Raw genomic sequence first — 14284 nt, 5'->3', positions numbered from 1 at the left:
CATATCTTTCATACTAAATAATTTATTTATCTGGACCATCTATTGAACTCTAAGTGCGCTGAGGACAGAACTTTTTCTTTTTTACTGTCCTATCTCTAGTGTGTAAACTAAGAGTTAAAACAAATATTTATTGAACAACTTCAATAACTTCACTGTTGAGATGATGAGCCACAGCCCAGAAGTTTAACCATCAAGTGCCAGAAGAGGGGGAAAACATGCATCCAATCAAAAAATGAGTCTTGGTTAAAAGTTCATCTGAATTTTGGGGGAAGGCCAACTGTTCATTTCAGAGGCTGTCTTATCTTGGAGTGTTATTAGAGGCCGGATGAAAAAATTCAGGCACAGACAATTCCTAGTTTCCATTTCTCAAGCAACTGCTATGGACTGAATTCATTTTCCCCCAAATTAATATGTTGAAGCTCTAACCCCCAACATGATGGTATTTGGAGATGGGGCCTTTGGGAGACAATTAGGTTTAGATGAGGTCATGAGGGTGCACCTTCATGATAGGATTTGTGCCCTTCAAGAAATGACACCAGAGCTTGCTTCCTCTTTCTCTGTCTCTCCCCGCCATGTGAGGACACAGCAGAAGGGCGGCTGTCTGCAAGTCAGGAAGAGAGCTCCTGCCAGACACCGACCACGCTAGCACCTTGAGCTTGGACTTCTAGCCCCCAGAAATGTAAGACAATATATTTCTGTTGTTTAAGCCACGCAGTCTATGATATTTTGTTATGGCAGCTCAAGCTGACTAAGACATCAGCTAAGATATTTTAGGGACTATAGTCAATGAGCAAGTAGGATATTTTCTTAAAATTTAAATTTCCATTCTAACTTTATTTACAAGTACAAACATGTCTTTAGAAATTACTGTACACTTAGTATTTTGCTGAATGTTAAGGGTACAAAGAAATTCTGGATATCATTCCTGCCCAAAGTCTACTTTTTCAAAAGACCATTACCCTTTTAGACTTAGTTCTAACATTGTTTTCACCTGTGCCTTTCCTAATCCCCTTCCTCAGCCTCAGGTGGAGTTAAGAGTCCTTCTGTGTTCTTAGGGTATTTTCTTAGGATTCCTTTTATAGCACTAATCCTATTCAATGGTAGTTGTTTACATATCTGTATGTATCTATATGGATCCATTATCCAGTGAGCCTCTATATTTCTCATTCATAGCAACGTTTGCTAAGTAGTAAGTGCTTAATACATGTTTTCTAAGTAAATGAGTTGCCTACTAGAGTCACTCATAAAGTGGTTGAGCATACACATTTTAAACAAATCTACTTTGATTTGAAATCTGGCTCTATTACTTAACTATTAAATAGCTTTATGATATTGAGTAAGTTGCTTCACCTCTCTGCGTCTGAGTTTTCTTATTTAAGAAATGGAAATAATGGAATTTAAGTCATAGTTTTATCGTGTTAAAAGGAATCGTACATGTATAACTGAAAGCTCCTGAGCCATGAACTGACAATAAATACTACTACCATTATTATTCTAAGTCTCTGACATTTCTAATTCAGTTACAGAATGTTTGGGAAAGAGGAACTGATACATAGATATATGAAACATGGTCCTTGCTCTTGAGAGTTTATAATCTAGCAGTAGCAATAAGGCAGGCACATATAGAGGGAAAACAAATAGTCATAGAGAGTATTTCAAATCTGAAGACAGGACTTTATACTATAAAAAATATATTATGGCTCATAAGGAGTTAATTCTCTTTCTTTATTATTTTCTATTTATTTCTCTTTCTTTTTTGCCTAGCCAGGATTTAGATAAAGCCGCACATCAAAGATAGGATTTTCTTTCCTTTAGCAAGCTCTTATCTCAGTTGGTGAGTCACTTGATCTAAATGCATTACTCTTGATGAGATGAGCTGGCTCAGTTCACAGAGAAAAGCAAGACAGAGAGAGGGAGAGAAAGAGAGTGAAAGCGCCTCCAGTGAACCAGACTGTTGTAATCCAGGAGGAATCACAGGGCTGGGTGGGAGCAAAGAGAAGTGACTCAGTCTCAACTCTGCCAGCTAACTAGTCATGTGACTCATGGCAAATTGTTTTCTGTGGCCTCTATTTCCTCGTGTAAAGCTATGACCTTCAAGGTTCCTTCCAGCTCTAAAGTTTTATAACTGTATGCTCTGGAGGGAGAGATGACGACTGTGACAGGAGAGCACAGTCTGGAATTTATACAGGTAATGAGAAACTCTCCAGGAGTTTCAGTTACGTGATTCAAACTAAATAATTCCAACAATGCAGCATCTTGCCTGCATTTCACTGGCAATGACCAAGACGTTACCATGTTGCTCAGGTATGTTCAGAGCCTAAGCCTCATGCCCACAGATACTCCCACCCAATGTTGGTGGGGCATCCCCTGAAATGGGTGTTATCCTTCCTGAAGGATGAGGCCAGGCTATCCCCAGAAGAAAATCTATAAACTTGTGTATCACATGAAGAAGGATGCAGTAGAGGACTGCCACCTGGGAATTGTTCAGGCCTCTTAAACTACGGGCTTCGTTCAGCATGCACTGTGAAGGAAACCCAATCTTCTACAGGTTCCATATTGCCGCTACCAGAAGTCTTCCAGCTCTGCTTGTTTTTGTTGATAGGAATGGAATCCTTATATAGTTTGTGTGCTTTTTTGGAGCCTGAATGAACAGAAAGGGACATGATACTAAGCTCTCAATGCCTATAGTATTTCTTCTGTATTATTGTTACACTATCATCATTATCTGTTGGGAAAATATGATTGAGGAATTAATGAAATGTGGCTCATAAGATCATTATTTTATTGTTTAACCCAATATTGCTATATTAAAGACAGAAACAGGAGTGTGCAGGGTTTTGCCCTGAAGGAATGTGTGGACTCAGTGGTTCACTTATTAGAGGCTGCTCTCATGGGAGAGCTCTCAAATCTCTGGTAGGGATGTTTTCCAGGAAGGCTTCCCGGTATCTCAAAATCTGTGAGCTTCCCTGTGTCTTGAAAGACAAGGCAAGGCAAACATGGCCCACAGGATGGGAGCCGGAGATAATGAGTGCACTTTGCCCAGAGGAGCGCCCTGGTGGTTATAAACAACCTGTTTATTAGAGATGGGCTGTCTACCTTTAAGTCCATCATAACTAATCAAAGAAACATAGAGTCACTATATCTCTTTTGTTTTACCTTTGTTAATTGACAACTACCTCTTAAAACTTAGAAGTTAGCCCCCAACTTTGTGCCTGTTTGTTCACCTAGATAGATTAGAAGCCCCTTGAGAGGACTTTTGACCCTAACCCACTACCTGTATCCCCTAGCAACTGCATTCCCTGATATGCAAATATGTTACCCTGACAACTGGTAATTGATGTCTGTGATTATTAAAACCTGTATGAATCTAACCATATTGCTGGTGTTTATGGAGATACGCCAGTCTCCTAGGTGCCCCCCACTGTGTTATATCTGATCTTTATATATATATAAAACTATAAACTATACCTTAGTTTCTGTGTATTTCTTTTATTTCTCTCTGTTGCCTATCAATTTCCTTATCCTCTGTGGTGACCCATATCTTAGGGACTTGGCTCCGTGGAGAGAAGTAGCTGATCTCCTCATGGGCGTGCCTCAAGTACGCCATGATCATCATCATCATCTGTTGACTCATGCTCTACTTTATATTATAGTTCTTCATAGACTTGTCTTATTTATACTATTAGATTCTCAGTTCTTGAAGGTTAGGAATACAACCTGATCTTTATAAGGTTTATAGTGCCTAGTTCATAACTTTTTTTGGTCAGAGTCTCACTCTGTTGCCTGGGCTAGAGTGCCGTGGCATCAGCCTCGCTCACAGCAACCTCAAACTCTTGGGCTCAAGCGATCCTTCTGCCTCAGCCTCCTGAGTAGCTGGGACTACAGGCATGTGCCACCATGCCTGGATAATTTTTTAATATGTATATTTTTATATAATTTATATATATAATTTTTAATTGTCCAGCTAATTTCTCTCTATTTTTTTAGTAGAGACAGGGTCTTGCTCTTGCTCAGGCTGGTCTCCCGAATTCCTAAGCTCAAACAAGCCTCCCGCCTCAGCCTCCCAGAGTGCTAGGATTACAGGTGTGAGCCCTGCCTAGTCCGTAACATTTTTAATAAAACATGAAGAAATACATGCAGAGTCCCCAAGACATCTTGGATGGGAGATATTGTGTTTATATGCTGAAACTTCCACATTAGGAGCTTAATTCTTAAAATGGTTAGTAGAGACACTATTGGGTAGAAAACTTCTTGATGATCACCGGAGTAACTCTCAGGAAATTTGCCCTGTCCTGATTTGGCTTTTTTTTTTTTCTTGCAAGAGCTTGTGTTTTTTCAAGCTCATCAAATGCCCCTGCACATTTAACAACTCAACTATGCCTTGCAAAGCTGCTTTCATTGTATATTTTGAGCCATCAGCTGGTACATACTGTACATTTAGCAATGTGCTCGGCTGAGTCACTAATCAACAAGAGTATTCTCCTGAGAAAAATGTGTTTTCAGTTATTGAGGATTTGCATTTTCTAATAGAGGCTCCGTAACTGTGACAATTCAATAAATTATTCATGGCGAAAGTATTAATTGCTTGTCGGTCATACTGCTAAATGTTTTCTTCCGTAGGAGAGCTCGAAAACCTATAATTAATACGTTTCAAAGCTGTAGATGAGAGTCTCATAATGAACACTGAGGTTAATGAGAGTCAAACGCCGTCATCCAGAAACGCTGAACTAGTTTAGTCCTGGAACTTTTACTCAACACATTTTTTCCCCCAGAAATGATTAAAATACTAAGAGTACAACGTATATGAAAACTGGCCAATTCTTAATGGTTCTCATTGTTTTGTGTGAAAACAAAGGGTTGTCTACAGAAGTTGGTTAAGAATAATGGGATTTTAGAAATCAAATCTCATATTAGCCATGTATTCAAGCACTGCTTTTGAAAGGATTTTTTTCATGTGTGGGGTTTGCGTTGAAGGAGAGAAGGCTAATATTTTCACCTGACTGAAGACAAGTGCAAGTTTGATTCTCAGTTGTTTTTGCTGCCTACTCTCTCTCTGCCACCAGGCTCTCTCTCCTGCATCTCCTCAAGCCTCCTCCTGACTTGTGGTCCAGCCTGGAAACGTGCTCATTTCCTTCGGAAGTGGTAAGTCAAGGCAGTCATCAATTCAGGAAGGGACAATAGGATCAAGCAATTGGGACACAAGTATCCTACTTCTTTTTCTGAAAATACCTAATTCTAGCATTTGTTCCTTTGCGTGTTCTGGACCTCAGTGTAGAGCCCTTTCAATGATAACCATAATTACTACAGGTGAGAGACTCAGTTTGTTCTTAGAATCATCACAACCAAGTATCAGGAAACTGGCTCCCCGTCTAAGCCATGACGCCCACACACTTCTTTACGGGCTTCTTACCCATATGCCTTCCTTTCTTTTCTTGATGTCCTTAGTGAAATTTTAGAAGTTCGTGGCCAATTAGTGCTTTCTTGCTCTAAGTGCACAAAGCTGTAACTATAAATTGAGTAGCATCAAATTGGCAAACTAGGTTCCACATTTTCCAAAGGACATTTTTAGTTCATCTCCCTAAGAACATGCGGTTCTTTAAAGAATGAAATCACAGTATCTTAGTCTCAGAGGGATCTTGGACTGCATGTAGCCCAGCTTCCGCATTTTACCAGATAAGGAAAATGAGCAACAGGGAGAGATTAAATGATTGATGAAGAACATAACAGTTAATTAGTGGCCAGGGTATGACTATACACAGCTCTTCTAACTTCTAGTGCTTCTTATTTTCCTTTGTTGTGCTTTTCAATAGACTTTTGTATTATTTTTGTAATGATGTTTAAATCACAAGCTATTATAATTTGAACTAAGTGTTGTAGAAGGTCCAAAGCTCAGCACAGATGTAAATATGAATTTGAATGTGCAGTGTACTTGAAAAAAAAAAAAACTTTATGCCCTCAGGGGAGATTACCTAGCCATGAAGTAGAAGCTTGGCTGTCTTTATTCTTAGCAATATGGGAACTTAAGTGGGGAGGCAGGATACTGTAGGTAGAAAACCAGACAGCGCCTGCTGTGTGTATTTATGGGTAAGGCATTTGAAGAAATCTTACATAGAAGGAGCCAATAGCACTTACTCATTAAACATCTTGGCTCTTTTAATGGGTATTTTTGCTCTAAGCTCTTTTGCCAGTGGTACGTTTACTGACTTCTCTGATGACAGAGTTTTTTTCTCTTTTAAAATCTTTTTTGTTCTTTCGCTTTTAAAAGTCCAGGTTTCCAATATAAGCCGCCTTCTTGATGTTTGTTTGTTTGTGTTTGTGTTTTGCCCATTTACATATTGCATATCTACATGCCTGCTGTCTGCTGGACAGCCATCCCGGTCTCCTTGGGAAGCTTCTGGGAGCTCGTTTTCTTCCCCATGCAGGCAGCCTGGGAGCCCTAACATTCCTTGTCACCAACCAGAGCTTTTCCCATCACCACAAGGAATACCCTCTTGGATGCCTAATAAACGCTTGACATTTAACTTCAAAATGGAGCCTTCGTTTGCTGTCCTTCCCCATGTAAGCTCCCCCTTCCTGATTTCTGTACAACGATCGTCACAATTACTGTTCTTCCATTTCCCTCACCTTAAAAACTCAGGGCTGGTTAATCTCTCTTACTAATCCCCTATATCATGCTGTCTCTAGGTCTCATGAATAATTCATTTCCCATGTCTTGAGCCTGGCTCGCTCTTTTCTTTTTCCACAGCACCTACGATAATTCAGACCCTCTCCATCTCGCTCATGTCTTCTGTGACAGCATTTTAACTGGAATCTCAGGTTCCATTTTATCCCAACAAAACCTCCACATCTTGGAAAAAAGGTGCCGTACCAAGCATACATCACCTCGGTTAATCTTGAACACCACCATATGAAGTAGGTGTCCTTTTCTTACTGTCAGTATCATCACTAGCAAACATGTATTAAGCATTTACTATGTGCAAGGCGTTGTGCTAAGTACTTTACTTGAATTAGTTTAATTCTTATAATAATCTTACAGGTCGGTACTAGTGTCAGCTCCACTCAGAGATGAGATTGAAGCTTACAGGGGTAAGCAGCCTGCCCAGCACACAGTTTGCAACTGAGAGAGCCTGGGATGGACCTAAACAGGCTGACTCCCAAGTCCAGGCTCAGGGCCACCACGCTGTATTAAAACCCCAGTATTAGAAATGAGGCATCTGAGTCTCAAAGGAAATTTCAGTCCTCCGCCTTTCCCTAGTGACTTCTTATTTTGTCATCTTTCCCCTTAGTCTCAGAAGATAACCTTGTTTCCTGGCTTCTGCTTTACTTATCCCTTAAATGTGAGTATTTTTCGAGGTCTTATCCCTGGCTCTCTGTTAGCTAGAAACCATTGGCTCTTGACCTTGTTAGTCACGATCTCCTTTTGAGGATTTGATAAAGTTTTGGACTTTCTAGAAAAAGGCACACAGATACACAATGCCATTCTGCTTCAGGCAGCTCAAGGACTCCTTTCAAGCCTAGGAACTCGTGCACTCATGCATAAAAGTAAGTTCCAGATGGATTAAGTCTCTAAAGGTAAAATACAAAACAAAATAAAAATGAATTATAGTAAAATACAGGATTTTTTTTTTTTTTTTTTTTTTTAGAGACTGTGCTTGCTCTGTTGCCCTAGCTGGAGGGCAGTTGTATTATCATAGCTCATAGCAACCTCAAACTCCTTAGCTCAAGCAATCGTCCTGCCTCAGCCCCATAAGTAGCTGGGGCTATCTATAGGTGGGCGCACCACCATGCCCGGCTAAGCTTTCTATTTCTGTAGAGACAGGAGTCTTGCTCTTGCTCAGGAGGAGTCTTGCTCTTGTTCCTGTCTTTGTGTTGTTCCTGTCTCGAACTCCTGGCCATCCTCCTACCTCAGGCTCCCAAACTGATAGGATTACAGGCGTGAGCTGCCATGCCCAGCCCAAAATACAAGAAAATTAGTTTCACACATTCTTGGTCCAAGGAAGGCTTTTCTAAGCATGTCATCAAGTCCAGGAGCCAGAAAGAGACAGACAAATTTGACTTTAATACAAATTTTTACATCCCTAATAGGTTTTTTTCCAGCACTAAAATTTAAGGAGAGCACTGTTCGCAAAGCAGAGTAATCTCTGTGTATCATAAACTGTTCTCTTACCTCCGGTGACAATCACATTTGCTTTAAGACAGTAGCAAAACGTGTTTGCTCCTCGTGGTATGGAAAACTCTCTGACAGGCCTGGGAAATACAAATTAGAGGCAAAACATATATATTTTTCTATAATAAAGCAAATTCCAACTTATAAATATTAATCGATGGTGTTTAATGAGATCATTTCTAAATTGGTTGTAAATGCATTTACCCACAGACAAGATCATAAGTATTAGCAATAATTAAGTCCTTGCTAACCCACAGAATCTACTTACTCTATAATGTGGTGATATTTGAAGGAGCACTTTGTGTTGTTCCTGTCTAAAAAGAAATCCAGCCCTCCACCCTGGCTTTGTGGTTTTGCTGGTGGTGAGGAGGGGCAGAGCTATAGGAAGTCTTAATCCAGAAAGTATATTGGGTTGCTAAACAGGTCTGCTTTGGTAGTACAGAACGCCAGGAACTCATTTGGACACTTCTCTCTCTCTTCCCACCCACATCCAACCTGCTGTCAAGTTCTGTTGTTTTTACCTCTAAAATATACCTGAAATCTGACCTCTTCTTCCTGTCCCCACTGCGAGATCTTGGTTCACCTCCCCATCCTTTCTCCCCAGAACTATCACAATAAACCGCTACTTGGCCAGGCGCGGTGGCTCACGCCTGTAATCCTAGCACTCTGTGAGGCTGAGGCGGGCGGATTGCTTGAGGTCAGGGGTTCGAAACCAGCCTGAGCAAGAGTGAGACCCTGTCTCTACTATAAATAGAAAAAATTAATTGGCCAACTAATATATATAGAAAAAATTAGCCGGGCATGGTGGCGCATGCCTGTAGTCCCAGCTACTCCGGGGGCTGAGGCAGAAGGGTTGCTTGAGCCTAGGAGTTTGAGGTTGCTGTGAGCTAGACTGACACCACGGCACTCACTCTAGCCTGGGCAACAAAGCGAGACTCTTTTTCAAAAAAAAATAAAATAAAATAAAAAATAAACCGCTACTTTCTCAGTTGCCACTGCTGCCACTCCTCTTCCTCCATTCCCACCCCAAACCCTGTTGTCATGCTGCAGCCAGAGTGATCTTTGTAAAATATGAAGTAGATCAAACTGCTTCTCTCCAGTGGCTTCCCGATACTCGAAGGAGAAGAGCCATGTTCCTCTTCCTGGCCCCCATGCCCTGAGTGATCCCGGTAATCCTTCCATGTTCGCCCCATGCCCTCCTCTTCCCCATGCTCTACGACCCGCCCACACTGACTCTCATCAGCCTCCTTTCTGGACACACTGAGCTCTTGCTGCACTCCAGAGCTTTTGCACGGGCCAAAGATGTTCTTCCCCCAGAGCCCTGCCACACTAACAACTGTCCTCTTTAGGTGTCAGCTTAAATGTAACTTTCTTAGAAAGGCCTATCTTAGACACCACCTTCCCACTCCCACCAACTAAATTGTTTTTGAGTTATTTTCTCTCCTAGTACCGTGTTAATTTTACTTAAAGCATACAGCATCAACTCTATAATTTTAATATGTAGGTTTTGGGTGTTAATATCTGTGAGTAGTATTGTGCCATGCTTAAAAAAGCTCATGTCTGTAGCCCCAGCTACTCAGGAGGCTAAGGCAGGAGGATAGCTGGAGCCCAGGAGTTCAAGTCAAGCCTGGAAAACAAAGTGAGACCTTGTCTCTTAAGGAAAAAAAAAAAAAAAAGAGCTCAGCATCTATCTTAGGGGAATAAGAGAAAGAACTAATATTTATTGAGCACTACGTTCCAGGCATTAAACCAGGTACTTTACATGCATTGACTTAAGTAATTTTTATAAGACTATAAGGTAGGTATATTCCTTGCCATTTAAAGATCAGAAAACTGAGGATAAGGAGAGCTAATGGTAATGTGTTACACGGTCACAGAGCTCGTGAGTGCTAGCATAGAACCAGTTCTGTCTGGTTCCATAGCAACTCTACTGAGGGGAACTATATTCTTTCTAAAAGAATAATCTGCCTTTGAATTGAGTAAACTAATAAAAAGTAATGCTGAGTAGTGGGTTGCTTATCTCTTGGAAATTGTCAAGCTATCAAAGGGTTAAAGGGTCAGCTTATGTCTTGCAACAGACAACATGCTGTACATGGCATAATTAATTGCAGATGTTTATTTTCTTGCTAATGCAAAAACCCCATTTGTGAAATTACCATACAAATTATAACCAGAATGATAATCACTTCTGAAATGGAAAATTTTTTGAGAGATTTTTTCCTGCCTTTTTGGGAGCTGTATTGGGTCCCATTTTAACAGCTGGCCAATTATGTATTTGTATAAATGCAGTTGCATCTGGCTCAACTTAAGATCCATTGTAGGTAATTGCAGAAACAGGAATATGTAGAATCTAGCAATGGAGGGGACCCGGCTCTCATTCTGTTGAGATGACTCTCCATAAGCAGTGGCGGGTCAGGAAAACATGATTGCGAATCTCTTGAGAACCTCTTCAGCTTCTAGATTTAGAAGGAAAGCGGCCCAAGTGAGGAAGTAGTTGAGAAGCTCATGCAGAATGTGACGGAACAGATCAATGATCACTGTTTGCTGAGTTTGTCTGTGTATTTTTATCTCACGGTTTCCTGACTCTTTCTCAGCTGAATATGTTACCAGCTGAATTCCAGGAGATAGGGGAAACAGTAGGAAGCCCAGAACCAGGCTTAAGGACAAAGCCCTGACTACTGCAAAGTAGATGTTTTTCAGAGCAAAGACTAAAATGCACTAGTTAGTTCGAAAAATAAAATCTAGATAATTTAAGTGTTTACAACTACTAAGTACCGAATCTACAAAACACTATGGAGAGTAGGAATTTAAATCTCCTGCAATACCATTATATAATATAAATTAAAAATACCTATAAACATATATTTTGAGAAAAACATATAAACAAAAAGATACATTAAACCCAATAGAATGGTTACCTCTGTGTGTGTGTGTGTGTGTGTGTGTGTGTGTGTTTGAGTGTGAATAGAGTGGAGGATAAGGATAAAAAGGAATAACATAAGTAAGGGAGAATGAGAGAGTGTGACTAACTCAACTCTGCTCTTGAGGTTACCCTACCAAAGAAAAGATACTACATTTGCCTAGAATCATATTACTTGAAGGGTATATTTTCCCTGACAGAAAGAAGAAGGTATCCAATCGGAGTGAGATAAAAAAAGATTACTACCTCACTTAAAACCTAGCACAAACATTCACAACTTGATTGACAGTCAGATCATAATGCATGGAAAAGGGGAATGTTGGCACCATAGTGACGTGTTCCCAGAGGAAAATATTAGTGCCTTTCCTTTCCTGTAATGTTGGGGTATTTATTATTATCATGGATTTTGGCCACAAATGGAAATCAAAGTCTTCTTTAAAAATCCATTATTTAGGAAAGAAGAAGTTTTCAACGTTTTACAGTTTTCAGTTTACAGTTTTCAAAGCGCCTTCACCCATCTTAGTCTATTTGAGAATCACAAAAATCCTGTGAGGTAAGAAAGTTAGTACTAGTCTCACTCATAACCAAGGCAATTGAGGTTCAAATAACTTACATAACATGCTCAACACCACATAGCCAATAAAAAGTGGCAGAAGTCACCTAAGAACTCCTTTGCTCCCTCACAAACCTATTCCTTCATTTGTATTCTTAGTAAATAGTGCCATGGAAACAGTCCTCCAACCAGAAGCTTGACAGTGACCCGCTTCTTGGGCACTCTTTCTCTAGATCTTTGCATGATTTGATCTTCATCTCACTCAGGTCTCTGCTCAAATGTTATCTCTTCAGAGCAGTCTCTCCTGACCATTCTATCAAATATAACAGCTTCCCATCACTCTATCCTCTCACCTAAATTTGCATTATTTATTTGATTATTTGTTTATTATCTGTCTCTACCACTAGAATATGAGCTCCATGAACACAGGAAGTTAGTCTCTTTTGTGTACCATCATATCATATCACTGCTTGGAACAGTCTGTTTTGGGTCTATGATAGGCATACATTAATTAATGTTATTAAAAAGTGAAACAGATTCTTCTCTCCCCCTTATTCCTCTGACCCAGTAGGTCATCAATTCTTGCAAATTATGCAAGAATCTGTTCCCTCTCCATCCCTACTTACAATAGTTAAGTTCAAACCTTCATCATTTCTCTTTTGTAGTAGTACTGTCATAATCTCCCCCAATTGATTTTCCCTCTTTTTAACTTGCCTTTCCCCAATCCAGTCTCCACCTTGCTTCAGGGAAATCTGTCAAAACCATATATTTTATCACTCTCCTATTTAAAGCATTCAATGGCTTTCTATAGCTTTCAGATTAAAATCCCAGCTCTTTAGCATAGTATGAAGGTCTTTTCATATTGGCCTGTCTGGTCTCATCTTTCCCAACAGTTCTGCCCCTGGGTGCTCCAATCGTATTGAACCACTTGCAGTTTCTAGGACTCACCACCTTCTTTTTCACTTCCATATCCTTGCAAATGCCATTTCTTTAGTGTGTCTATTTATCCACTCAATTGCTTCGACTGACCAACTCTTACCCATTCTTCAAAACTCAGCAAGCATGACAACTTCAGGAAGCCTTCCCCTATTTCTCTCCCAGCCCCCATTAATCCTACACTAAGATGCTCTGAGCACCCTCTTCTGCTCCCATACCCCTCTCTTACATCTATGTCACAACACTTATCACCCTCTGTGAGAATCACTCGTTTTTCTCCCTCATTACCCATGTAATCAAGGGCATGGTCTTATTTATCTTTAAATTCCCAGCCCCTAGTACAAGTGCCTCAAACACAGTGACTCATCAATTAGTATTTACTAAAAAAATATTCAGACTTCTACTCTAGAGCTTCTTTTGGAATCCTCTATGTACTTTTGCTCAAATTATGGAATAATCAGAAAGAGAACATTGGATATATTAACAATCCTCAACAATCTTAGTGTCTTGAAAAGACATACCCTTAAACATAATTAAAATGCAATACATACAAAGAAGAGGCATAAAAAGGGTATTCAACCCATCTCGGAAGACAGGTGATAGGGAAAGGTCAGGAAAATTCCCTGGACTAGGTATCATCTAATCCTTAAAGGATAATGGAGGCTGGGAAGGGAAAGAGAAAGGAGAATGGGGAGAGTGTTTCAGGTCCCAAACCTGTACAAGGTCCCAGCATGGAGTTTCCAGGAAGCAGAAAGAAGTTCAGATTTACAGAAAGCCAATAACAGGGCAGTGAAGGGCACTGAAGGGGATAAGGTAGAGGGACATGCAGGGGCCAGACTATGGAAGTGCTATGGAGAGGGGATGGAGAAACATGAAAGGTATTGAGGTGGTTGGATGTCTTCTTCAGGAGAATACCCTGGAAGACTAATGGACAATAGTTTTGACAGGGATAAAATGGAGGCAAGAGGCCAGTGGAGATAAGAGCCTGGAAAGTGAAAGAGATAGAGATAAAGAAAATAAGACAGATTCAATGAGTGTTTATGAGGTGATAAACACAAATTTGGTAATTGATAATTTGTGGGGATTAAGGGAGAGGAAGGAGTCATATGGGGTTGCCAGGTTTCCAACTGGGGTGATGGGTAGATCATGGTAATACTAAACAAAATACAAAATGCTACAGAAGATATAGTTAGGGGTGGGGAAATTAAATTCAGATATGATTGTATGAGTTTGAGGGTCCATGAGATATCCAAGTGGAAATGTTGAACAGGGATAAGTCCAAAATTCAAGATAGCTTGGGTTTCATCAGTACATAGTTATTGGTGTGTTGCAGAAAATGAACATCACCCAGGAAAGCACAGAAAGTGAGAAGAAAGGCTGGATAAGGATAGAACTCTAGAAACCACCACCATTAAGGGCAGGCACAAAAAAGAAGAATCGTAAGAAAACCAAACAAACAAACAGTAAGACACTAGGAGGAAACTCTGGCTTCCCAAAAGCCAGGAGAGTAGAATTTCAGGGTGGTTGAGATCAGTAATACCGATCTTAACTCTTAGGCTAAGTGATTCCACAAAGTAGAAGCAGAAGTTATATTAGAGCAAATTATGGAAGGCATGAATAATGTCCAGGAAATGGAAGCAGTGAATGCAGAGTACTCTTTCCAGAAGACAGAATAAGAAGGGAAGATCATTAGAAGGAGATCGTAGGT

The 14284-nt window shown here is 40.2% G+C and overlaps 1 protein-coding gene across 1 annotated transcript in view; it reads right to left on the bottom strand.

Moving 5' to 3' along the window:
* WDR64 (WD repeat domain 64) overlaps positions 1-14284 on the bottom strand; it is a 121033-nt gene that overhangs the window by 69250 nt on the left and 37499 nt on the right. The window contains exon 9 of the mRNA XM_012751342.3: positions 8168-8247. Coding sequence (XP_012606796.2) covers positions 8168-8247 — 80 coding nt within the window. The remainder of the gene's footprint in view (positions 1-8167; positions 8248-14284) is intronic.

This window comes from Microcebus murinus, chromosome 19, assembly GCF_040939455.1.
Source record: "Microcebus murinus isolate Inina chromosome 19, M.murinus_Inina_mat1.0, whole genome shotgun sequence".
NCBI classification, from domain to species: domain Eukaryota; kingdom Metazoa; phylum Chordata; class Mammalia; order Primates; family Cheirogaleidae; genus Microcebus; species Microcebus murinus.
This window is presented reverse-complemented; position numbering and strand designations above follow the sequence as displayed.